This window comes from Clavelina lepadiformis, chromosome 5 (assembly GCF_947623445.1).
Source record: "Clavelina lepadiformis chromosome 5, kaClaLepa1.1, whole genome shotgun sequence".
In the NCBI taxonomy this organism is placed as follows: domain Eukaryota; kingdom Metazoa; phylum Chordata; class Ascidiacea; order Aplousobranchia; family Clavelinidae; genus Clavelina; species Clavelina lepadiformis.
In genome coordinates this window covers 17,046,103-17,072,960 of record NC_135244.1, presented here as the reverse complement: position 1 = coordinate 17,072,960, position 26,858 = coordinate 17,046,103, and the positions used below count along the sequence as shown (strand labels likewise).

At 35.4% G+C, this 26,858-nt stretch overlaps 3 protein-coding genes across 5 annotated transcripts; 1 reads left to right on the top strand and 2 right to left on the bottom strand.

Annotated features, from left to right (window-relative positions):
• Positions 1-531: 531 nt before the first annotated feature.
• On the bottom strand, positions 532-6,244 carry LOC143458579 (E3 ubiquitin-protein transferase MAEA-like). 2 transcript variants are annotated; one of them, XM_076955362.1, is made up of 10 exons: positions 5,615-6,244; positions 4,352-4,435; positions 4,004-4,193; positions 3,766-3,830; positions 3,541-3,675; positions 3,165-3,364; positions 2,957-3,014; positions 2,712-2,896; positions 2,285-2,474; positions 532-1,236 (listed from the first exon to the last, which is right to left on the bottom strand). In XM_076955362.1, the coding sequence occupies exons 1-10, from the start codon at positions 5,615-5,617 to the stop codon at positions 1,141-1,143; spliced, it is 1,206 nt and encodes a 401-aa protein (XP_076811477.1). In that variant the 5' UTR covers positions 5,618-6,244; the 3' UTR covers positions 532-1,140. The 2 variants fall into 2 exon arrangements, with proteins under 2 accessions (XP_076811477.1, XP_076811478.1); XM_076955363.1 differs by lacking the exon at positions 5,615-6,244 and adding an exon at positions 4,591-4,609.
• Positions 6,245-7,368: 1,124 nt separating this feature from the next.
• Positions 7,369-20,848, top strand: LOC143461278 (ubiquitin thioesterase zranb1-B-like). 2 transcript variants are annotated; one of them, XM_076959135.1, is made up of 12 exons: positions 7,369-7,808; positions 7,968-10,767; positions 11,441-11,621; positions 12,502-12,692; positions 12,905-13,058; positions 13,245-13,316; positions 13,726-13,927; positions 17,579-17,693; positions 18,294-18,423; positions 18,632-18,744; positions 19,200-19,304; positions 19,667-20,848. In XM_076959135.1, the coding sequence occupies exons 2-12, from the start codon at positions 9,850-9,852 to the stop codon at positions 19,871-19,873; spliced, it is 2,388 nt and encodes a 795-aa protein (XP_076815250.1). In that variant the 5' UTR covers positions 7,369-7,808; positions 7,968-9,849; the 3' UTR covers positions 19,874-20,848. The 2 variants fall into 2 exon arrangements, with proteins under 2 accessions (XP_076815250.1, XP_076815251.1); XM_076959136.1 differs by lacking the exon at positions 7,369-7,808 and having other exon boundaries at positions 7,816-10,767.
• A 531-nt stretch (positions 20,849-21,379) lies between these two features.
• Positions 21,380-23,528, bottom strand: LOC143461279 (DDRGK domain-containing protein 1-like). Its single transcript, XM_076959138.1, has 6 exons — positions 23,011-23,528; positions 22,846-22,939; positions 22,454-22,685; positions 22,130-22,291; positions 21,848-21,953; positions 21,380-21,769 (listed from the first exon to the last, which is right to left on the bottom strand). Exons 1-6 carry the CDS (start codon positions 23,102-23,104, stop codon positions 21,603-21,605), a joined length of 855 nt encoding a protein of 284 aa, XP_076815253.1. The 5' UTR covers positions 23,105-23,528; the 3' UTR covers positions 21,380-21,602.
• Positions 23,529-26,858: the final 3,330 nt, after the last annotated feature.

Genomic DNA, 26,858 nt, shown 5'->3' with positions numbered 1-26,858 from the left:
TAAAATGCATAGAGAAACCCAAATTACCCAGTTTGAAGAAGTTGTTTTCAATTACAAGTCCAATGAAAACCTATTTAACTTTCAAAACTACAACAAATTAATGACCCGGTTTGATTTACACACAAGGAAGGTATCAGGTGGCTGATTATGTCAAACGTGTATCATTTCTCTTGAGCATACATGTCACCTCACCTTCTTGATGCAAGCAAGTAGTCTTTCGCCTCAAACAGCCAGGCCTACAATGCCAGAAAGTTCATGAAAAAGCCAAGCACTAAATGATTAAAATCATGAACAGTAATTATTCTCTTTGTTAGCAGAATTAAAACAAGAACAAATTTGTTTGCAAAGCTATGGCTCCTATTTCTGTGGTCAGAAGTTTAAACGAAAAGGTAATTTAACAGTAAACTACTTTTGACAGCCATATTGCAATGCAGCCAATCGAAGCTGTGGTTACTAAGTGTCAAATACAACGGAGAACTGTAGTTTTTCACAAATTAAGTTTTGAGGCAACGTTAAAGAAGACATTACGCATTGGGCAGTGACAAACCAATCTGCTTATATTTACAATAAATCACATTGTATGAACTATACCAAACATGAAAAACTTCAAAAATACAGCAGAACTAGAGTATCAATGCAGCAATTGTTACTTCGGAAATAAACCAAAAACGTCTATGGAACATACATAATATTTTAAACTTTGAAGCAAAAGTAAAAACGTTGCTACAGTAACATAAGTTATATCACAACACAACAGCTGCTTTTTAATAACATGCAAATGAAATACCACAAACAAGTCATGGTTAAACACCAAGTGGCAAATATCTCTGTAAATGAGTCATAACAAGCACTATGAGTACTAATATACTAGCAACCAATGAAACACTTGTGACGTATTAATGTATATAATGTACTGTAAACATGCTTCAAGCATCAGTAACAAACTGTGTTGGTGGTGTATAGAATGTAGTGAAGTGGCTGCAGGAAACGTAAAAGCAGTAGGTAGTCTAATAACACCATGGCTGAGTTTCCGGACACAAGAATTTCATTTCAGATCTCACATCTCACTACAATCTTTACTATTTTAACCTTAGAAGGGTAATAAACTTAACTGCATATATACATGTAGTGCAATGCAGGTTACATTACAAATAATTTTTCTGCATGATTCAGGTCAAACTCTTGCTTTGTTTTTGGACAAATGACTCTTCCATTGCAAGCAATTTGAGCCAAACCCTGAAAAACAAGAACAATTTGCCTTTACAGACTTTGTAAGTTCACTAGGTATATATTTGCTAATGCTTTCTGCACTCCCGTGAGTTATATTTTTATGCTGCTAAGTCTACTATATAGGCTTGCCATACGCCCCGGTTTAGCCGGGACAGTCCCGATTTTAAGGCCTGGTCCCGTCGTCCCGCCCGGTTAACCAGTTTGTCCCGGAATTTTCAATTTGAGATTGGCAAAAAAAAATTTGAAAAAATGCTTCGGAAAGAAGGAGAAATAGATGCAAGTGTGTTTCTTACAGAAGTTCGAGATTTTTACGAGAAATGTGAATCCTATCTGAATGGTTATAGCGATGCCTATGAAGATGTGATATCTCATTTTTGGATGAACTTGATTGAAGACTTATCCTGGCCACTTGTACGCGAGTTTGCGGAAAATATCAACAAAATGTTTCAGAAGCAAATGATTAACATCGATTTCCTTTTTGATGAGCACGTTTTGGTAAAGAAATACATGTCTGCAAGTGAGAGGAACGAATTGTGGCAAAATGCCTACATATATTGGTAATTTGCCCATATTAATTAATTAGTTGCATTAAATTATTTTGTATTAGGCCTACATTAAGTTCATTTGCAGTGTTCAATATGCGTCCCGGATTTGCATTTCTAAAAAATGGCAAGCCTACTACTATATAATGTCACAGTACCAATATTGCCCACATAAAACAGGTTACAGCATAATTTTATACTCCAAACACCTACCAACAGATTTATGGTGTTTTTCAACTATTATTTTGTAGTGGTTTCTCACTATGTTTATAATGACAAAGACACAGATTCATTAAAATGCTCAGGGCTACACTTTGCATTAGCTATTCACAGTGAAACATGTTTCAAAACCTGCATTAAATTTAAAAATGCTAAATCACACTATTCTTCAACAGGTAGAAATAGAGACTTCTTAATAACAAATATGATTAATATCTTAATTATTCAGACTCAAGCACCAAAACACCAATTTAGCTTCATACTGATTTCATATTCAAATAATACATACACACCTTTTCACCATAAACATATCCATTAGGCAGCATCATGGGGTGATTGTGTTCATTCATCAGCTTGCCTGTGATGGAACATATCAGCCGTGACTGAGCGCAATGAGCAAACGGCAACGGTCTTGCGAGCTCATTAAACAATGGAGAACATACAGGGCAGTCGGTAGACTTAGAAGTTGCATTGTAACATTGGCTGGTGGTTGGTTAACTTGTTAAGAAAACTTCACTGGTATAATACACAACCTTTCGTTCAGTATGTGAAAATTTGATATTTACAGAACAGACCAAAGAGTTAGTGAATGATATACAAAGTAACATAAAATTGCAATTATAAATACCAAGTGGTGTACACCTATTTTAAAGGTATAAACACTTAATCGCACTCCAGCATGCACAACAAAAAATCAATCAATGCTTTTGTAAAGGATACTGCGTTTTTAATCCAGCCAATCCAGCTTGAAGGGTAACCTTGAAAACAGAGACATCGCCAAGCTGATGAAGTCTATAATTTTCATAACGAAATTGTTCCTTTATATGTTGCCATCTTCCTGCTGAAAAAAGTGTCCTGTAAGGTGATACGTGGGTATCCTGAGGAAAGGCTAGCAAACCCATAACCTGAAAAAAATGTTCACAAATGAACCACTGTGAATAATCTTAGTCTGATAGCTACCTTACCTGCTTCACTTCATCCATTTGAGATCCTTCAGCAGAACTTAAAAACTTGCGGGCATGTCTGCAAGGAAAAGAACATAGCATCTTCCAAAAAATACATACAGCAGATAAAGATACATCATCATCAACACACTATACAATGTATACATCATACACAGCAAGATGCAATAAATGCATGTAAGTCTGGCATACTAATAACATTTATACTTACGCCACGGCTTCAATTCTGCGATTAACTCGAACAAGTTCAATAAATTGCTGCATGTGCAAACTAAACTCCAACGTAGACTTCAATTTTCGCAATCGGGAGCGATTGTCATGACACCATGCAAGACAGAGTTCAATTTCGTGACGATCAATGGATTGCTCCACCTCCCAGGCCGTAATGAAGACGTCAGTGTTCACCAAATCCTGTGGATGAAAAGAAGAGTACATAAACACATTGAACTAGTTATACAGATAGTTATCTATGAACTAAATTAAAGTTTCTGAATGTGCAACATGTGAGTAACAATTCTCAAGTTGTTTGAGTGATTCAAACATTTTGCACATAATGAAGAGGTTTCAGATGATGTTACAAAACTCACAGATATGTCTGTTTCAACTGCTAACTTCAGAGCGCTATCGTAAAATCCACATCGCAGCAAGTGGTCCACTATCATTCTATTAAACCTAGTCTTTTTCCACTGGGTAACAACAGCTGGTATAGGACTTGCATGCTCCTGAGAAGAATTTTAACAGACAATCAAAGGTCACTCATACTATGGCGTTTATGCTTGCATCTCTATTGCAAAATTATTAAAAAAATCTACCTTGAGGTGTTCAACCCTTCTCTTACATAACTTTGCACTTGATTCCTCTAATTCAACGGCATCAGCTGCCTGCAGAAAATACAGGAGTACTGATAAATAATATATATGTACACGGTAAAGATGTGATAAAATTTTTCCCTCGACAATGAAAATTAAAAACAAAAGACCTGGTATGATGTGGTATTGATATAATTTTTTTATTGTATAGTCATCATATCAATAACAAGATAAGGTCAACATAACTTTCTTTTAACAGTTTGCAATTTCTCTACGACCCCATCAAGCATTTGAACAACCGAACCATTCGTTGCATTTCCAGATTCCACACATTTTTCGAGTTCATTCCAAGCACTAGTTAGTCCATGGATCTCTCTATCGATGGTTTTCTGTGCAGAACGGAAACGTTTATTGAGAATTTCATATGGAACCTGCAACAGAAAAAAAATTTTAATGGAATATATGTATCATAATAAACAAAAAATTATGGCCATATTAGAGAAGAACCAGATATATTATAGGTTTATATACTGCTCTTGACCAAAAACAAAAAATATTGTGATGTTCACAATACTTTACATTTTTCTACCTTTAATGTCCCGTATTCTTGCACTTTAATGTCCATCGCATTGGGAGTAGCCATTATGTTCAATAATGCACCACACACTTGACCCTAATTACAAAGACTCATGAAGCCTATTTATTAGCTGTGCAGATAAGTAAATTATTAACCAAATATTCATGCATGTGTAACAAAAACCATCCGTAGCAAAGAGGAGCTACGAACGGGACAACATTGATCTATTCTACAAGGTTTTGGGCACTCACTGTTTTGTAGTTGGAGAGTTTCCCATGTTTATTCTGACGATAGTTATTGACTGAGTGTACAAAAACAATAATCTACATGGAATATTTATGTAGACAAGTAACCTTGTTTAAGTTGACATTATCATTTTGTTTTTGCAATAAATCCTGTCACTGTCTAATGTTAGCTGGTCCCAGTTTAATAACTCTTAAAATATGGATTTTAAAATGTGCAGTATTTTTATCGTTGTTATTAAAACATATTTTTAATTGTTATTAACGTTTATGACGTCAGAAATTCTGTCTCAAAATAACTTACGTTTGTCCTTTCAAGATTTACTTAAATGTGAAAAACCAACCCATTTTATACTTCAATGGCTTACCATTGCTCTTGAATAGCCATTAAGCTCATACTAGGGTTGGGATTTCGGCACCAAATTAGAAATCTTGGGATTTCAACAATCCGAGGATTTTTCGGGATTAATAAAATTGGAAAAAGTACACACTAAGCTGCAGTAATCACATTTATTTCTTACAATATTGACGCATAAACAGGAGCGTATTAAGACTGCAATCATTAAGGCGGTGATAACCAAGGAACATTGCACAGATACTGTACATAACACATGTTGTAATTTTCAATGAATTATTGCATAATAGTGAGTATTCAATACTTGATATTATGTCATTATGACACTGACACCCAATTATGCCCAGGGCAGCTGCCTTGTATTGTAAACCTGCTTTAAAATACAAAATGCACAAATTTATGTGAAATCGCACCGGTTCGACGTTCATGGCTACATTCTTTAAATCCAGGGATTTTGATAAAATTAATCCCAAGATCAGGACTAGAAAAAGGGTTAAAAGCCTGGGATTTCCTGGGATCCTAACCCTAGCTCACACTTGTTTTGCTAAAGTTTTCAAAACATGTTTAAATGCAACTAGTTTCAATGTAACTTTCAAGAATTTCAAATGGACATACGACATACATTCTTGTAATATATAAATAGTGTTCAAATAAACCACAAACAAAAACAGCACTTACCATAAGCTGTGCTCAGAAAACAGACATTTGATACAAAGTTTGTAAAAGCCAAATAAACCATCAAGTCAAATCACATTAATAATAATTTCTTTCGTATAATTTGTAACCGTAACAACTAATGACTATTTAACACAAATAGGGACACACATTTTAAAATAACAAATCTTTATGAACTAAATTTCAAAACATTTTATTCTATTTTTATCTTCTAATAACTAATTCTTATTAACTAATTAATTCTAATTCTAGTTAACTGAATTTCTTCCATATAATTAAACGTTTTTATGCAGGCACAAGCTGAACTTTTTTATGTTTAGTTCCACAAGAAAATATGCAAACATAATATTTTAAGTTGAAGTTTTTAAAACATAAAAATTAAGACAAATTAATTATTTACATCCCCCTGCTTTTGCAATAAACAATGTCACCAATGAACAAAGCTGACCCATCAAGGTAACTTTGATCGGTTTTCAGTTCTTTGCACTTTGTTTAATTATCCTGTACTTCACTCGAGTCGCAATTGAATAAATGCATGCATGCAATATGAATTCCAATTGGTTTTAATTTCAAAATGTGTGCAATTTGTTTATGATTTTGTTCCAAGAAAGTTCTTATTTCTTTGATGGAATTAATATGTTCATCTCGTATTTTTGCGGTAAACGTTTTACTAACTTTCCTTTATAATTATATAATACACTTAGAGTCGCCTCCTAATGGCGTTTGTTTGGATTAAATTTAAAGATTTATGTTTGGACTGTTTCCAATTTTCGAAAAGCGCTGAAACAACGTCGAAGACCTTTTATCCACGAAAGTAAGGGACAAGTCCAAAGACAACTTGGCTTTAAATCAAAGAGTAGTTGTCAGTAAATATACTGGTGAAAGGATTTGTGCTAACATGTAGTGGTTAGGCAGTTATTGCCATAAGCAAGTGACAAAAAGCGCAAATTATAATCGCTTGATTATGACGAAGTTCGCTGTTCTAATTACGTCACAATAAAGAAACGATAGCAAGGATGCAGGTATTTGGATCAAGTATAATTAGAATGTTTTATTTGAAAAAGAAGTAAAGAATAATAGGAATAATTATAGTGTACTTAAGTGTATAACAGGAACATAGGCCTATTGCGTTAAATAAGCCTAAAGTAGTATATCGTTGGTGTATTTGTACTAATTAATGTAAATGTTAAACCTACAGTGCAGTTATGGCTGTTGGCTCTATCCTGGTCGCCAGTCGGGTGCTGGTAACCGTGATAAAAACAAAAATGATTTACAAGTTTATGTCCTGTCATCTGTGACATTTCTGTGCTGAAAATAAACATTACCTGTTACTAATTGCCTACGTATGCAGATGTATTCCATCCAAAGCGCGGTAGCTACAGCTAATACAAACCCCAGTCATCAAGCGTAGGTTTTACATTGTGACGTCGTAGTTCGAGACCAAATTTGTGATACAACTTCAGCATTAACTGCTTAAACATTACGTATTGTTAAAAATCCTTTTATCAATATGTTTATTGACAACTACTCCTTGATTTAAGACCAATTTGTTTATAAACTTGCCCTTCGCTTTAATGAAGCGTGAAGTTCAAGTGCCCATGTCCCCTTTAGCGGTCATGGTGCTGAAAGCTTTGTTTCGTAATCGACCTTGATTTCATTTGAATTTTGAATTTATTCAAGCGTGACGTGTTTAAAAATGACGTCACAAAACCAAAGAAGGTCAGCTGGTTTCCAGAGTACCATTCCACAGATCAGAAAGCTTTGTTGTTGCTGTGTTGTGTGTTTGGGAGAGGAAAAGCGAATTAAAAAAATTAAAAACAATAAATGCTACATAAAAAACCATACAGTTTTTCAAATTTACTACAATCTGTTGCGCAGGATATCAGGCTAGCATAGTTCTATATCAGTACCGGTATTCAGTGCAATGATAGAATGAAGGTCGCTGATAGTGATAGGCTATCTATACCTATAGTGCTTGATCGATATAGAAATCAAAAAATATAACTAGATTGATATTAGACGTTTATACCTAGTTCTTACAAGTCTTGAAAGCTTTAAATAGTTAAATTAAGGTCTATACAAATACAGCATTTGTTATTTAATGCAAAAGTGAACAACCAAGTTCCGATCCAGAGTGTCAAAGTGGAGAGTATGTTTTCAACAAGAAATTGTGCGTGCATTTGCAGAGACGCAATAGGTGAACACCTAAATTGTTAAGTTTGTTTTTGGGTGAGAAATCCTCTGCGCAACAACATTTAAGCCTGGTTATACATGTAATTAACTGTAACTTGCATTTGGCAAACTTTTCAATCTGGGTGAACATCCAGTATGGAATGTAAATTTTTTTGTGCATTAGACATCTGGAGTAATTTTCAAAGACATGTTCCGTGTTCATGTTCATTTTGTGTTCCGGACCTGTCCAGTGCACAACGTTTTCCTTCCATGCTGGTTGAACACAACGGTCTGCGGAAATAAGACAAATCTACAAAAGTGCTGAACTTACAATACCAATCTAACAGCAGTTAGGCTAACCTGCAAGTTATTATATATATGCATTTTGCCAATTTCCAATTTAAAATGTCGAAATAATTTTTCTAAACCCGAAGTCACTTTAATAGTAATCCTCTCACAGAATTGCAATGACTCATTGATCAGTCCTACGTTTCAGCATTAAGGTAAAACAAAGTTTTCTTTTTTCTCAAACTCATTAAAATGTATGTTAAAAGGCAGTTTTTTGTTTACAAACGTATATTGAGCAGCAAAATGATGCAAGTTTGTAAAAATTCCTGAGTGTCACTTTTCGCACTTTACTTCCTCACTTCCATAGATTAGTAAAATTTGTTACTTTCGTGGATCATTGTTGGCCATGCATTATTTGACTTGACAGTGTGCACTGCCAAATCGGAGATTTAATTCTATGCTTATTTGTTAATCAGCATGAATGTAAAAAAGTTTGGCCTGCATGTTGGCAAGTCTCAGGCATGCGTGTAGCACACTTACCAGTTACCACTATCTAACTTGTATCGTATTGCAATCTTTATCCTCAGACAAAGGAAAGGCTCTGCATAACTGAAACTAGACGATAATTTCTCACCGCTTGAGCCCTGGTTACCGACCGGCAACATTGTATTTTATGCAAATTCTGATGAATGCACGGCTGTATATGTTTTTTATTTGAGTTTTTATTTTGTTACCTGAATTTAGGACTGTTCACCAGAACCACTGAACATAAGCAAGCGTCATTCATACTTTGCTCAAGGGTATTACAACAATAGCGCAACTGAGAGTCGAACTCGGCTTGCGCATTTATGAACCATGGATGCTAACTGCTCCGCCACTAAGCTGACATTGATGTACTGAATCTGGATGTATATATACCATGTGATTATAATACTGGAAATTTGTATGGGTTTCTTCAGTATAAAAATGGCTTATGTGCCAATTTACAGATGCACAATGTCTTTCATACCATAATACCTTGTAGGTAGTAAATAGATTTATTGGTATATTTATAAGGCTTACTGGAAGAAAATTTTACAACAGGGCACTTTTTAATTGTCACTTTGTTATGGCTGTCGACTTCGGCACTATACCTCATATTATGCAATATGCTAGGAAAAGAGAGAAAAATGAATGAAGACCTTTGGACTTCAGTTATTTAAAAATATTTAAGTTTACAGACTCCCACACAACTTTAATGCAATGTTTTTGACAATGCTATGTTTTAGTTCGCATATTAGTCCAAAATGTCCAAATTTTAAAATTTAATTGCAAATTTTTACAAATTCGACATGTGACTATTGGTTTGAAGGAAATTTGTTTTTCACAATTTTTTGTAGGCAACACGTTTAGTAAAATATTTGACAATTTGGAGAACATAAATTTTGTGTTGACTGGTCAACGTCAAATGTCGGTTTTGTGTACTTAACAGTGGTAAGGTCACTCATATACAAAATATACATAAAACACTTTGCAGAAGGCCAACAGTGGACTTATAGATTGTTTCTTTTGCATGTAGCTTATCTACGTATTGTTAGATTGAATCTTTTAATTGAATCATGCATATTACCTTGGAACACCACACTTTGTTTATCTGTAACATTACTGCTCATTTTAAATGTATATAATATTTCCGTTACTATTGAATTATAGTTGTTTTGTAATGAAAACATTTTCTTAATAATAACGGTTTGTAAAAGTTGACTTTATGATATTTTAGATAATGTGTTAGTGTTATCATGAGCAGACCTGCTGAAAAGTGGTCTTGCTTGATGTGTACTTATGAAAACTATCAAGCATCTTTGAAGTGTACAATATGTCATCACCCACGTGGTGCAGAGGTAATTAAGGTACCTCCTGCGCACAATGACAAACCGTTACTCATAAAGGACTTAACCTCAGAAAAGGACCTTCACTCTAGTTTGATTATTTCGCCTGGTTGCTCATCACAATGTGATGTTGAAGACAACAAAGACACATCCACAGTCTCATCACTTGAGTCTGAAAATTTTTTAATAAAGAAGTATGATGACCATCCATCAGATTCATTGAAAAGCTATAAAAAATCCTGGCTTTGCGGAGCTTGTACATTTGTCAATGTTCCAAGCAAAGCGTGGTGTTCACAATGCCGCACACCGAAGGACAACTTACAGCAGTTGTCTGCTGCTACAAGTTCGGGATTGACTTCTTCATCTGTCACTCATAGTGAGATAGAACGGAAATGGTTTTGCCCTTCCTGTACATACCAGAACTGGAACGCTTCAAAGCGCTGTGTTTTGTGCAGACACGATCAACTACAAACAGATACACAGCCAAGCTTGGCAAATGCCAATGATGTGCAAAACCTTTCTGAACTTAGTGCCTGTTCAAGTGGTGCCAATTTTATTTCTGAAGTCAGCACGAATTATGAGAACCAGCTGCCAAAATCAAATTCAGATATTGAAATAGTGCCATATACTGTGTCAAATCTGCATGAAGAAGGTATAAAATCTTCAAACATAAATGCAGGCGTCTATTTCAATGAGGGCGTTGGCCGATCTCGGTCGTCAAGTTCATCTTCCAATGATCATCAGACTACCCAAGATGAAAGTCTGACTCAATCCACTAGTCAGCCTCAAAACAAATGGAACTGGCGACAACAAATCCTAGAAAATCAAGTGTGTAAAATTGTCCCATTTATTTTATTTTTCTCGCTTATCATTGATCGGGTGTTAATGCTGATAATTAAATTATTGACTTTACAATATGGTTTATATTTAGCTTTTAAGGTAATTTCATAACGACGTATTTAAATGGTGTGGCACGTTACACATAGTCGCATTATTTGTATCTAATGAGAAAATATCTGTTGATACAGTATATGCAGGTTAATACGGTTAATACTTGTTAACTTGAAACTATAAAAAACTTCACCTATCTTTCTGATCTTGATAGAAACACCTATTAAAATATATGTTAACCACTATCGCCAACTTCAATGCTAGAATCTCATTAGCTTGAAAATTCAGTTAATTTATGTCATTAATTTGTTTGCCCCAGGGCATGAGCAGGGCTTATTATTTAAAACAGAGTTAACATATCAAGGCAATGACTAGTCTAGTATTTGCAAAAATTTTGTACAACTCAAATAATTCCATGGGGAGCTTTCAGTGTGGTGTACATTACAAACTTCATATCAATTAGGCTATAATATATCAACATACTGTTTATATACCGAACGATATATATATGGACTAAGGGCTGTGTATATATGCTGTAGCTATCAGTTTGATTATACTTTCCTTGTTTTTGTTAAGATTATTTATTACTATTAAAAAAACTCCTGTTCAGGAAAGTTCCTCCATGTCAACTGCTTCCAGTAGTCAACGTAACACCACGTCCGCTTGTAATCTCTCTCGAAGCAGTTCTGGAAATCACATCTACTCATCTGGATGCCTGGATATCATTGACAATAGATCATTTAAAAATCGTGCACGAAACCTCAACTGGCTTTTTCTTAAAGCCTGCATCGGTAAGACAACACATATATGCCAAAAACATTTATCTTACATATTAAGTAATGATAGCTATTTTTATGAACTCAAATACTGACGTCATTAAAATGATATTCATTTACTAGACCAGGGGTCGGGAACCTTTTGGCTAAAGTGAGCCATAAAAGCTACATATTTTTAATTGTATTTCCGTGAGAGCCATATGATATTTTTCTAAACTTAAGGCAATTAACATGTACATTTTAAAGCAAAACCAACAATTGTAGACAACAGTAAAAGTGTGAATTTACTCTTTATTCTTCAGTAACACGCTTTTTACAGTTAATGCGTCTTCTGGTGTTGCATGGTATTACTGATGGCTTTGTAGTCTGGTTGATACTTGGTGAGGTTAAGTTAAACGAGATCGTAGGTTAGTCTTGATGTTTTTTAAGTGCGAGAACGACTGCTCACATGCGTACGTGGAGCCAAACAATGGTCATTACAGCATATGGCTGACAATCTGGCATTAGCGCAATTGTTACGAATGGATTGTTACGTTATGGAAAGTTATAAAAAAAGTTGCAGCAATATTGATAATTAAGATGCTAATTAAGAAGTGCCAGCTTAGATTATATCGGAGAGCCAGATGCCATCATCAAAAGAGCCATATATGGCTCGCGAGCCATAGGTTCCCGACCTCTGTACTAGACTGTTAATGCAAATGAACAAGGACATTTATTAATACTCTTGCTTATAAATTATATGCTCTATCATACATTTTTATAACAGAAGCGAAAGATATGATAATGTAAAAATATCAATCATTGAATTTGCTTTAAATTGTGTCCAAGTTTCATGAAATATTTACTGCACTTTTAGTTATATAATTTCCTATTTTATTTACATTTCGTTGAAAAGGTGTTGTTGATGGTAATGCTGAAGTTGTGGATGCCTACTTAGCGCATGGTGGAAATATTGCGCGAACACTCACAGTTGATGAAATCAATTGTTTAAATCGCCCTTCAGCATTTGACATTGGTCACACACTAGTCCACCTTGCCATACGTTTCCAACGACATAATATTCTGGCGTTATTGTTGACTCCAGAGGTAATTAGCTTGCATGGACTTCCCAGCTGATTATTCTTTTAACAGAGGATCTATAATTAGTATAATTGGGTTATGGCCTATCATAATTTTGTATGCGTATTGCAAACAATATATTATGATATATAACTGATATGGAACAGTTGGAGTGAGTTGTATCCTGTCAGGCAAATTTTCCTGTATATGGTCATGAATAATAAATAAACTAACTTTAGATTGCGCCAAGGGGTTTCAAAAGAAATCCTTCACATCTGAGCCCTGACTTAGCCGACTTGATTCGTCGCCAAATAATGACCAGTCTTCGCACACGTAAAGGAGATTTTCACTGTAGATTTTTGTCTGAATGCACTACCTTTCAACTACCCATTGGTATATGATACAAAATCTTTCTTTTTTGTAAATGAAATGTACATATGTAATAATTTTCATATACAATAAACTTTAGGTGACATTGCATTTTAACAGGTTGTACTCATTGCACTCTCGTGTGACGCAGTAATTTTTAGAAAGTTGATAAAAGTATCCAAATTAATTTCTAAAACCTGATTTTCCTAGAAATCTGTGACCTGCCTCCTACAATACAAAAGCTTCTGTTTGATGAACTGCTAGATCAGGATGTTCAAAAAGGTGAGTTGGTTTTAACATAACTGAGCAATTCTATGTATTAGCAAGTGTACTGGAGTTTGTTACAATAACAAACCTTTAAAAATCGAATCTCTATTTAAGATCTGAACCCAAATTTTGCATTTGTATGGAGTTTTAGAAAACCATTAAATGTATTTTTTGGTAACGTATTGTCTTAAACAGCCTCATGGCTCATAAGTCATAACATAGTGGCAGTTTTGTGATAAAAGTATTTGTTATGTCTCCATGTCAGTTGGTTTGTCAGAAGTGGCAGTATATCGCGTAATTTTGTCAACTTCGGAACTAGAAGGGACAGATGCTTACATTACCTGTACGTTTATAAGTTAATGGCCAAGGTCCTAACTGTAGTGTGTTGTGCCCTCGGCTATCTTATTCACTAGAGCATTTTCAGAGCTAGAAGAGGAATCTGCAATTAATTGGTCCACGTCTTTGATGAGCTTTGATGACTGCAATAACCGACTGTACTCTTTGTGGAACCGATCTGCTGGTGACTGCCTTCTTGATTCTGTTCTGCAAGCAACTTGGGGAGTGTTTGATCGTGATAATGTGTTGAGAACAGCCATGTCTGAAAGTTTGCAAGATTGTGCTACAAGGTAATCAAAGGCTGATGTATAAACATGCTAAGTATTCCATCATATCAGCATCATACCAACAAATAATGTTTGGTATGTCAATCTGTTATGAAGCACTGCTTTTTGTGATTTCAGTTTCGGTCACTTTGATATATGGCTGTATAAAACTACAACACAATGTTTTGTAATATATCTGCTAGACACATTATTGTGCTTCAGCAATTAAAATATAGTCAATACTAATAAATTAAGTAAAATGTTGAGATTTTACATTTGTATGTTATGTACCATGCTTTATCTGCATGTACACTATCTGTAATATTATATCACTTTTAATACTTTATTTGAATTTTCAAACTCATTGTTCACTTTGTCAACAACCACAACTATATAGTGTGGCCAATTGCCTGAGTTTTTGAGCCAATTTACAGTAATTACAAGTCTTTTTGGTTGCTCAGAGTTGGCTTTTTGAGAATGCACAGTTGCACACACTATATAGTGTGCAATTTACCCTCATATTGACAGCTGTGAGGGAAATTCGATAGTCACTGCTAAATGGTACTGATGTACAGTACTGCATTAAAATAAAAGTTTAGTGCGGCTGTGGCCTGACTTATCGTCTTGCTGAATACCAAATATATCTGTGTGCAGCATAAAAATCTTGTCCATGTGTTTCTTTATGTTGCTAGTTATTAAACATCTTTAATGTCATGTTTATATATTTTATATGATTAATTGATTTACAAATGATGAAGAAGTGACTTTTGGTTGCTGAAAATTTTGAAAGACTACAATGCCGCAATACTACAAAGCACTTGCTGTGTTAGTATGGGTGCTTGCATCTATGCTTATTTTATAAAAGAAGGAAGTTCTGTTGGCCAATCATTAACATTTTACCTGTTTCTTGTGAGCTTCATAATGATGTAAACTTTGTCAACATTGAGTTAAACATATGTGCTGATGTAGTTTGTTATTTTCTTTCCATCTTAATGTGGTAAGTTTGTGCATACATTTAATTAAGGTATTTTGTGAAGTTATGTTTATTTTGCAATGAAGTTTGAATTTTTTTCTGCTTATGTCTTTGTTAAGTACTTGGTCTTGGACTGTATTTGTAAGGAGGTTGCTACTACTGAGCTCCTTAATATATTTACAGTCAAGTACAACCGTACAACATTTCTCTAAACAAAGTTTATTGAGAAGTTTAATCACTTGTATGTAAAAAGTGTCTGAAACTAATCTAACTAACGTACTACTAACTGATTAATGCTGACTAGCATTTTATTTGAACTGGGTTAGTATTATATTTCCCCTGTGGTTATGGAAGCGGCTTTTTGGACAATATGGTCTAAGACCGTGGTTCCCAACGCATGGGTCGCGACCCAAAGTTGGGTCGCCAGGTTATTGTTTTGGGTCGCTTGCTTTTTAGGCATATTGTATCTTGAGCGAAAAATTACAATAAAAAAATTGAAAACTTGAAGAGATCACAAAACTTGAAAATATAAACTCCAAGACATGAAGCATTTTATGTCGTGAAATGAGAAAGCTGTTCTGCGTGACGCTTGAGTAATTTCGCATCAGTTGCATTTTGTCGTACAAAGAGCTCCCGCAGTGAAAAAGTTTTGAGCGCGTCGTGTGAACTTATTTCATGCAATCCGCAAATGATCCAAACTGTGTGAATAAGCCTGTTGAATTTTTTAAGAGCAAGTTGAAATCGATTCAAGATCAAAAAAGTACTGTTAAAAATACCGTTGCTGTTTACTCTTCGTATGTTGCGGCCTATCAAATTTTTAAGCAGAAAAACTACAGATGGTGAGAATTTGATAATGCCAGTTATGAAAGAAGTAGTAAAAATAATGATTGGTGAGAAAGAAAGTGAAAAGTTAAATGCAATTCCTTCATCCAACAACACAGTGAAAAGACGCAAAGTAGACATGACTGATGATGTTCTTGAGCTGATTCTTATCCAAGTGAAGGAGTCTCCCTTTTATTCCATTCAATTGGATGAACCTACCGACATTGAATGTTTGCCCCAACTTTCCGTCTTTATCAGCTTTATCAACAATGAAGCTGTATGAATGAAGATATGCTATTTTGCAAACCGCTAAAACTGCACACCAAAGGTGAAGATATTTTTCAATTGTTGGATTATTTCTTTACGGAGTATTCCATTCCTTGGGATAAATGTACTGTCATTTGCACCGATGGCGCAGCAGCTTGTACTGGCATCAAGTCTGGTGTGGTAAAACGAATCAAAGACGAAGCCCCAAATGCTTTGTGGACTCATTGCTTTCTCCACAGAAAGGCCGTTGCTGCAAAAAATATGTCTCAAGAGCCGCACGAAGTGTTGAATAATGTTGTGCAGTGTGTAAACTTCATCAAAGCAAGGCCACTAAATCAGCGTTTGTTTTCGTTTTTGTGCACTGACACGGATTCGGATTATCAAGCTCTGCTGCTGCACACAGAAGTGCGATGGTTGTCACGAGGTCGTGTCTTAAAGCGAGTTTGTGGTTTGCGGGAGGAGATTGCTATCTTCCTGAAGCAACACAACTATGTAGGATTAGCCGAGAAGTTTTTGGAAAGAAAATTTCAACGCAAAATTTGCTTACCTTGCCGATATATTTGACTGTATGAATTCTCTAAATTTATCTATGCAAGGCAATTGTTTTACGGTGATTGATCACGCCGCCAAAGTTTCTGCTTTCCACAAAAAACTCATACTCTGGAAAATTTATGTCACTAGAGATGAGTACGATATGTTTCCTGAGCTAACGCAATATATTTGTGGCAAGGAAGTTGATATCAAGCAAACTATAATTTGACACTTGGAACAACTTGCCCAAAAGTTTGTGCACTACCATGGTGAATCTCTAACACCTAATAGCCAAAATGATTGGATAATTGACCCATTTGCTGGAAAGGACCTGCCTTAACTTCCCATCCATGTGCCAGAACAGTTTATAGACATGACGACAGAAGCAGCAAATCGTATTTCTTTTGCGTCCTTTAAAGACAAATACCCCAAATATTCTGCAAATATCCACTTTTGGGCTTCCATGCACAAAGTGTATCCCACACTTTCAAAATATGTGATTCAAAAACTGATTCCATTTGCAACAACTTGGCTTTGTGAGACTGGATTTATCGCCATGTGTGCATTGAAAACTAAACAGCGAAACCGTCTGAAAGTTGAAGCCGATTTGCGGCTATGCTTAAGTAAAATAAGCCTCGATTTCAAAAACTCACTGACAGCAAGCGAGCACAGTTATCTCATTAGTGTGATATATGAATTGATAAACATATTATTTTCAGAAAAAGTTGCTGCTTTTGAAGTGCTGTGTATTTGCAACGCAATCTTGTGTAACTTTTAAAATCTTACGACAATTTACTTGGGTCGCAAGATTTTATACATCTGAATTTTTTTTTTAAATGGTCGCCTTAAAAACGTGTTGGGAATCACTGGTCTAAGACACACAGTACACAGAGACTTTGCCAGGTTTAAGTTCTGCATTGGGATGGATATTTGACCTGAAAGCGTCCTTTATTCCCAATGGGATTGCTGATGCTGTATTTTTACACTCACCTCTTATTCAAATGGCAAACATTAAGGTTATACCACACTAACCACAGCCATTATTAAAAAGTGCATTAATTGGAACACTTTGTGCATTACAGTTTTTTCAAACGCTGGCGTGAGTGGGAATTGTATCAAGCCAGTTTGGTTGGATTTTCATTGACTGAACGCCAGTGCTTGCAAGACTGGGCTTTCATTCATTCCCTTGCTCAACAGGTACATATAGATGTAAACATTCTCCTGTTTTACCTTTGTTTAAACTCATGTTCATCGCATTGTGCATTGTTTACATGTACATTGTTGTTAGAACTTGCTTCTATTAATTATAAAGCTTGTTGCCCTGCCCAGAGTTGCGATTCTATGAATTTGTTTAGATTTTAAGTAAACATTAATCTTCTCTTTGTTTGGTTTTCTGTAAACAATGTCACTCTAATGCCATGACTCATGACGTGATAACTTTTGCAGCCTAAACCACGTCACATATGATACGTGGAAAAGATTAATTATGGATAAAAGCTATTCTGCTAGGCCTATGTCATTTTCAAAATGTTGGATGCCATGTAAATTAGTTGTACTCACTTGACCACGTTCTGCTAATTAGTCTCCACACGATTGAGGATTTTTGTTTAGCATTTTGTCACCTTTTGTTGTAACCTGTTTTCAGACACATTGTCATGCTTTTACTTCAGTTTTAATGCAATGCGTCACTGTCACGTGCCTAGTAAGTATGCATCCTATCGATGCAAACTAGTTACTTCATATTCATATTTTACTTACATGATACTATAAACATGTTTTAAATGTTACTTTTTTTAGCCCGGTGCTTCATTGGAACACTGTCATATTTTCGTCTTGTCTCACATTCTTCGCCGTCCAATTATTGTTTATGGTATCAAATACCTGAAAAGCTTTCGCGGGGATACTCTGGGATTTGCTAAATTTCAAGGTAAAATTTGCTTGGCTTATTTATGCTGAGGACAGGGTGTTGACTTATTCTAGAAAAGCTTTGAGCAACTTAAAAGTGGAAATGACGTGGTTGTATGATAACCCAAATGAAAAACAGATACCAGTAGTTAAAAGGAATTGCTGTTACTCAGCATTATGAACAGAAAATTGTTGTCATTTTGGTTATGGTCGATGTATTGCCTTCGTAGGTGTTTATTTGCCATTTTTGTGGGAAAGATCATTCTGTTTTACAAGCCCTATTGCCCTTGGTTATACAAGGGGCCACTTCACTGCCCTTGTTACAATGGAAAACAACACAAAGGTATGGAGCTGTCATGGTACCTTGTATATGATTAATAACTGTATACCTTTTTGTACTCATTAACTATTCAGCATCAATATACAGTATTTACTTTTTATATTGCGACGGTTATTTTATATGTAGTATAGCTATTAGTGATATGTTATTTTTCAAATTGAAATTGTGAACAAGCTAAGCTTTTTGTCGTAGGTTAGACATATTTCAAAGAATAAACTTAAGAATTAACATAGTTTACTAACAATTACAGTATATGTTCCTGTGGTTTAGCCTTTTCTTTCTTTTACCTTATAATGTTAAAGATTACAAACTGACGTTTCATTGTCAAAAAAGCTCTTGCTACATGTATTTTTCTATCTGTTAACCACTATCAACAATACAATATGCTGCTGAACATGCTTTTCATGGCTAATGTGTGTGCTCACTATTGTAGTATGTAAGCACTCCTTCATTTGTAGGACATAAGCGCTAGGCATCGGAACCCTTTCAATATGGTAAAGAACCTTCCACTCGTTGACAGTGATTGCAAGGTTTTGCCAATACATTTTACTGTGAGGGGCGAGGTAATAATTCATTTGCCTGCTCTAATTATGTTGTTTAGTGGCTGCCAAGAGATATTTCAATGACAATTGTTTGCAAATCATATTACAGCTAGTTTACTTTATTGTGCTACCATGTTTAGTTGTTTGCGTAGAGTAGACAAAGTATGCGGGTAATTGATGAATAAGTTAATTATGTAGTGATATTAATATGGAGCCCAACGTGTTAAGATATATAAAACCTTAAATTTATTATTTTTGACGTTATGCCACGTATCTTTTTACACTGTGCACTTAAAATATTATAGAAGCCGATAAAGTACTTTGCGCAAAATCCTGTTGTCTGCAATAAGTATTTTCAATAAAAGTGTAATCGTCTTGTGCAGGGTGTAAATGAAGATCAACGCAAAGAGATTCTCCAGAAGTGGCTGGACTGTCATATGACCGATGACGGCTTGCTGGTTGCCAGGCAACATCCGGGGAAGCGTCCTCCGTCGGTGACAAGGTTGATTGAGGAATGGCTCGATCATTATCGGCATTTATCGTTCCGCTGTCTCAGGGAAGAAGGAGATACAGATGACGATGAGGAATGATTTTGATCAAATGTTATGGACGTGACAACTTGGTTGTTGGAGGAATTGTTTTTTGGATTATGTGTTTTGAACTACAAATTTCTGTTTTTATCATTCCTGAATTTCATTAACATGAAAATTTTCTATTGCGGGTCTGACATTGTCAAGTGTCAAGGATTCTTGATTGTTTTCATGTGTGGAGAAGGTATGCACTGATTTTGATTCAGAAAAAACTACCAGAAAATATTGCAAGCTTGTACCTGTGTGCCATCTTCATAGATTTTTGTGTACAATCATGTCTCATGATGGTTTTTGCTTGGCATACTTTAATACTTCATTTTCACCCTTGACAAATTATACAATGAGAATGAAAAATTTCGTTTAAGGACACTATTGATTGATATAATTGTCATTTCTGAAATCACGGACCGTTTCTCGTTTAACCTTCTGTGTTGTTTTTCTTGTCATTCATGGATGTGTTATTCACTTCCTTCTTCCCTGTTTGTGTATCAACCGTTCTCCTGAGCATTGTAGGTTTTTGGAAATTTGGCAATGTCCTGCAAACACAAAATTATTTTTGCCTAAACAGTTTTTACACAACTGGGAGCCTTTTAAACTGCACTGTGATCATTTTGCAAAGCCACCAGGCATAAATCTTTCTGGGAAAGCGCATATCTGAGGTTTTAATTAGAGATTATGAATTATAATGTAAGTAGACGTGTTCTTAGAGTGTAGTGGTTTGTAAAGTTGCTTAATTTTTGTGATTATCTGTCTTCTGGGGTTGTTTTCATGATTTTGTTTCGTTTCATGAGCTGTATTTTTTACTGGCTGTGCAGCGATTGGTTGTTTAACAAGCCAGTCGTTCATGTAATTATCTGTTTTATCAAATGCTGAATTTCATGGTACATTTTCAGTTCATTATATCGTCGAGTACAAATTACTGTGCACGTGCAGAATTTTCGTTAAATCGTTTGAAAACAGTTTCAAGACAGCCTTCACCATTTGTGCAACGTAACACTGGGACAGCTTGCAGAAAGAAAGTTGGTGTGACATAATAAAAGCAACAGTTCCTTTTACATTACCATATTTAAATTCCATTTTTTTAAATAAAGCCATTGTAATCAGGGCGCTACAATACCTAACAAGCTCAACCACAAGTGGCAATAAAAGATGGGTACATTTTGAATGAGAATAATCTACACAGACTTACGAGTTAGAAATACAGTTTTGTATATCAAACTAAGAAAAATACTATCATTACGGAATGACACCGCTTGTACTATAATTTAATTCGGAACGTCAAATACTGTAGTCTTAATCAGCATTGAAAGACTTTTTGTCCTTAAAACCAGGTCTTCAGTCACCCAACGTGGGTAAACCTAGATTAGGCCGTTTTGCTTTCATATCTTTGACACCCTCACTGTACTACTAGTTCATAAAATTAATCTCTCAAGTATTATGTCAATTTCAAAATGGTTGAAAGTTAATCTCGCAAACATTAAGGCGCTTTGGTATTGATCACAAATCTTCCAAGCCAACTACAAAAACCATCTATTGCTACACAAAGTTAGTATATTTTTGACACCAACAAAAAAAAATACAAATAGGTGATGTTACCGTTAAAACTTTTGCATCCCATTAAAAACTCATTGCACATAAAATAAATAGCTTGCAAATTAGTTCACTGCAAATGGCTGATTTCACAGCATTTGCTCTTTTCTTTGCACCCTGAAGTTATCTGAACCCTTCATCAGGTAGAAAGAGACAACGTAGTCTCCGATTTCAAATTAATGAGAGAATTACTCGCCCGTGCAAGTTCAGAAATTGATATTCGACCCCTTTGTTCCACAAACTCTGCAACAGCTTTCAGTTCTTCTGTTGAAATGTAAATGAATTTCCCTCTGTCGTCAATGACACCTGTTGACAAGAACAGAATGTTGCCTACGTCGTGTTTCAAGCAGGAATTTATATATATGATCTATTACAATAGCTTACCAGTTAAAATACCATCTTTGAGCAAATCCTGCACTCTGTCGATGGCTTCTTGAGTACGAAGCCCAAAGTGCGAAGCTAAATCTTCAAGAAGGACAACTTTTGACACCTAAAGATATTTGAAGAGACAAACTCATATTTTACCGCACACCAAACTCAAAGCGGAAGAGATCAATTGATGTCAATCAATTTAAGTTAATGTGAAATTATTTACAGAGCTTCCACTGTAAATTCAAAAGTTTGAATCAGCTTTAAATTCAAAGGAACTCTTAAAACAACTGATACCTTTACATAATTGACAAATTCTTGCAGCATATTCTGTGACTGTTCATCGGAGGCAACTTGAGCTTCTCCTTCCTCTTCCAAGACAAACATCTCTTTCATCTTTAAGTATTCCTCATATTCCCTCTTCTCTTTATCTTCTTGTAGTTTTCTTTCTGCTTCCGCCTGGAGAAGTTAAATTATGAAATACATTGAAAGAGAGTCCTTCTTGAGGACAGTAATTCTCTTTCAATTTACCATATCATCAGCCATCGCTTGCAAGACATTTAAAAAAGGTGACACAGTGAATGCAGTATAATGCGATTAAAACAGCAAAATTGTATTTACTTGTTTTTCCTCCTCAATTCTCTTCTTTTCTTCGTCTTGTTTTCGCTGGACTTCTTTTTCTTCTTCTGCCTTCTTCCGCTCCTCTCTTTCCCTTTCTTGTGCCTCTCGAGCGAAACGTCTTTCCTCTTTCTCTTGTAGCTTCCTTTGCTTCTTTGTGCCGATCTTTGCAGAAGGTTGTTCAATTTCTTGATCCTCTTCTTCTTCTCTCTGCATTCGATCTTCTTCTCGTTGCCTTACATAATACAATGAGGTAAAAACAAACTAGACAGAAATGAAAAAATATGAGGTTACAAGAAGTTAAATTTTTTTCTATTGAGCAGCATCATTGACCTTAATGTCCTTGACAGTTTTTTGAAATATATCTGAAGTGGATTAAAGCAAATAGTATCCACCTTTCTACAGCTTGATGAATCCTTTCTCTTCTTCTTCTTCTAGCTCCAGGAGGTGCATCATCTGGAACTTCACGCTGCGCTGGGCGTGGACGACCTGGTAACACCAAAAGGAATTAAATATTTCAATTTGAAATTAAATGTATGGAAACTTGCTATAACACTCACCTCTGGGTTCATTTTTAGGACCAGTGCTTCTTGTTACAAACCACAAAACAACACCAACAATAAGTGCGCCTATCATGTAAATTATGGGATTCATTTTTTTAATCTACCGATAAACTGCCACTGCAAATATAGAGAAATGGGTAGAAATATGGAATATATTTAGGGCAAAGAGACTTGTACAATCAATAACATAGAATAGTATAGAAAATCCAGATTCATCAACATCAACTATTTAAAGCAGTAAATAGAACAGTTACATTTACACAAATACATTGGCGAAACAGGAATACACAGAAACAACAAACTGATTCAAAAATTACGAGTTAGTTTAACTTCTACTTCTAGATAAATTTCTTGGTGTCTTGGGTTGGTTCATTGGTTGACTCCTGTGTAATTATATCTACACGACAGTTTCCTATCGGACTCCATGGCTCCTCCTCAAGATCCTGGAGTATCCAACCACACACATGGACCCATCTCTTTCCAGGTACTGGGTTAAGTTTCTTATTTTTGAATTGACAGGAAATTGAAACACACACATTCTGGGAGGTTAAAATACTGTCGCCTACAGCAGTAAACAACAACACGGAAGATGTAAAAGAAACAGATTCGGATGCACGTAAAGGAGATGTAGGAGAGAGGTTGGATGCATCTTTTTCTTCATCTGATGATGACAAACTACCGTTTGCAACAGCTTCTATAGACCGTGGCCTTTTTGCCCTACTTGGGGTAAGTTTAATCTTGGACAGCTCATTTAAAACTTCTTTAGATTACCATTACCTGCCCATTTGGAATAACAATGCAAGAGTAAATCATCGAAGCCACGCCTTGGGAATTTTTTTCTGTTAATCGGGAATATTCCAGAAACATTAAAACTAGACGTTATGTTTCATTTTGAAAGCTTCTGATGCCAACTTCTCTTAACCATGTTTGTAATTACTGCTATTGTGATGGGCTTATCAGATTTATTTTTTTTAATCCAAGTCAACAAATTTTTATCAACATTTTCTTTAAATGGATTTAAGCAACACTCTTTTAAAAGGCTTCATTATCTCTATTGCAACGAAGGTAGTATAAATATGCTAATGGTTTCTTGCCTTGATTTCGCAGCCATATCTACAGAAAGACATGACAATTGAGTGTCAAATATCAGAAGAAGTGGTCCTTCTTTAACATTTTGGATAAATTCATCAAACCAGCCAGAAAATATATCACTGGTCATGTAACTACTATCCCTAATGGTGTAAGAAGTTCCAGGCAAAGCATTATCATTTCTCCAAGTGAAAGTAAAATGCTAGCCCAAATATATAAATAGTGGATCCATTGTCCTACCAGGCAGCATTAAATGCTGCAAAATTTGTTACAGTTTGCTGCTGAGCACTAGAATAAGAGGTTAAATTTCCACTCTATTCAGCAACCTTGGAGTTCTGATAATTAGCTGAAAATTTGCATTGATCACAATATCAAATTTGGTCTGCCTGCATTTGCTTTTTCCAAAAAAAATCCTCTAAGCCATCATATATTCTGTAGATTGTAAATGGATTGGCCTTTGCAAACTGTAGAGAAATATATACATTAGAACGTTTTTCAGGTAGTCTGTATCAACTGATAAATGATGTATTCCAATCTCTACCAGGATAGTTAGTTTTGAATGGGTTTTTATTCCATGATTTTGAAGGTATTCTTTCACAGATTCTCTACTTTGGTCATTAGTGATACTGAAACCAATGTTGCAAACCATGGAAACAATTTTTCCAAGCTCAGCCTCAATTTCAGCAGACAAAATGAATTTTTTACATTGACCAATAGGAAGACGCCACTCTTTTTCTCTTTGCAAACGCTTCCTAAAAGTAGATTCTGACATTCCATATTTTTTTGCCAAAGCCCTTGTAGACATCTTCCCAAGCCTTTGCTCAGTGATTGCTTCTCTCATATCTGACTCATCCTATTGTCTGGAAGGTTTTATTATTGGATTGTCCTTCTTTGGCATAGTAAATGACAAGCAAAATGCAAAAAACAAGCAGTTAAGGTGTAGGAATTATTCGTCAAGTTACTGTCAGGCTGACTATGAAAATACAACCAGAAGAAACTTTTGCATAGCAAAAACTTAGCCAATAGGCTAAGATGATGAGAAAACAACTTTCATTTTGAGATTTTGGAAATTGTTTCCAATTTTTGGAGACTCATTGATAATAACTCCAAATCAACATTTAAGCAAAATTCAGTGTTGTAACGACTCGAGTCTGTTTTTTCCATGACTTGACTCAACCACTCGAGTCAAATGTCCTAAATGACTTCACTCAAGTCAGAGTTCAAAATAACTTGAGTAACCTTATGACAGAACGCTGTGATGGCAGAAATAGAGCTTAAAGGCAGTAAAAACAAATATTTTTCTAAGAAATCGCCTGAGAAATCTGGCACATCATACAAACTTTTTGGTAGAAACCGAGTACATGCAGAAGAGTATCGTATTGTTTATTTTTCGCCATTAACTGTGCAGAGCGAAAGTTACGATGCTAACCGTTGTAGTTATAGCACAATAAAACACATGCTCACGAACCAGTCGCAGAACCCAGTTGCCCCCAATTTTTGCTCATTGATCGACTCACGCTTATCAATTTCGATAAAATGAATGGGAGTTAAGATTAAATTCTCTGCACATCCACAGCATCAATTTTGACAAGATACAGCGTCAACTACCGGTAGCGAAATTTGTTACCAAATAACTCGCCACTTGGTTGCGTAATTAAGATCGAGTTACGACCGGTTGCGAAGGGCCAAGTTATCTGCGGCGCGTTACATAAGTTGATTTTGTTTTGGATGTCAAGCAGAGTTTAAAGTAATAAAGTAGAAGTAAATACAAACCGAATTATTTCATTCGAACGCGCCGCAAATAACACGCAAAATCTCACGCATTTTACGTCGCATGCTACGCTGATCACGTAACGTGACTTAGAAATCGAACAAATCCAATGCGTAGGACTCAAACCATTGTACATCAAGAACTAGGCAACATATTCAAAAAACTTTTTTATTGCGTAATGGAATTCATATGCTATTCACCTGAACGAAATCTTTACAATCTTATGCCCAAAACAATTGTAATTAAAAAAAGAATTAAAGCGAGTCGTCAATTTCTATCCCATTCCATTTCATTGTTAAGCAGAGGTGAACGAAAAAATCTTGCCACCTAGCCAGTAACTCGGAAACGGTCAATTACCGTTATAGGTAATTTGATTAGTTCTTGCCTTTTTGGGTTATTGTTAAGCAAATCTAAAATACTGTTTAAGTTTTAGACTTACAAATTTACTTTCCTGAAACTGAAGTTCAGGGAAATTCATTTATAAACTAAACTTTCGGTCTGGTGTAGGGCAGTAGGCCAAGGCTACTATAGTGAGCATATCTCAATATTTGTGCAAATCAAACTATATTTTTCACCGTTCGTTGCAACGTGTTTAACTAAAATCGTTAACTGGAGAATCAACTCATACCTTTCAATTTCGACTAAGTTAATGTCCTTTGAATCGGTAGGAATTCCTCTGTTAATTGATAAGATCGATTTTGGTGAAAATCTGATATAGCGCCATCTGCTAATGAGATCGAATAAAAATGGAAAGTCATGGTTAGGGGGACGGGTCCTCCAACATGTAGCCTACTTGTCATGGTGGAGTTTTTGCTAAGTATTCCTAGAGATATTATGCTTTTCAAAAAGACTATAAGTTGGTTCAATGAAGGCTGAATTTTGTTGTAGCGTCTAGTTATTCTAGTTGGCGCCGCTTTACTGGGATTCTTTGTTTTTCTCACGACGTTTTTGTTTCCCCGAGGTGGTCTTATTTACGGGAAACATT

Coding starts and splice junctions, on each gene's coding strand:
- LOC143458579 (XM_076955362.1), bottom strand. Junction 4,194..4,351: donor AAGAATACGGGACATTAAAG/GTAGAAAAATGT, acceptor TTTCTGTTGCAG/GTTCCATATGAAATTCTCAA. Junction 3,831..4,003: donor AACTGTTAAAAGAAAGTTAT/GTTGACCTTATC, acceptor TTCTGCAGGCAG/CTGATGCCGTTGAATTAGAG.
- LOC143461278 (XM_076959135.1), top strand. CDS start 9,850: ATGAGCAGACCTGCTGAAAAGTGGTCTTGCTTGATGTGTACTTATGAA. Junction 13,059..13,244: donor TACCTTTCAACTACCCATTG/GTATATGATACA, acceptor TGATTTTCCTAG/AAATCTGTGACCTGCCTCCT. Junction 17,694..18,293: donor TTCATTCCCTTGCTCAACAG/GTACATATAGAT, acceptor TACTTTTTTTAG/CCCGGTGCTTCATTGGAACA.
- LOC143461279 (XM_076959138.1), bottom strand. CDS start 23,104: ATGAATCCCATAATTTACATGATAGGCGCACTTATTGTTGGTGTTGTT. Junction 22,940..23,010: donor TCCTAAAAATGAACCCAGAG/GTGAGTGTTATA, acceptor TGGTGTTACCAG/GTCGTCCACGCCCAGCGCAG. Junction 21,770..21,847: donor CAAAGATGGTATTTTAACTG/GTAAGCTATTGT, acceptor TCTTGTCAACAG/GTGTCATTGACGACAGAGGG.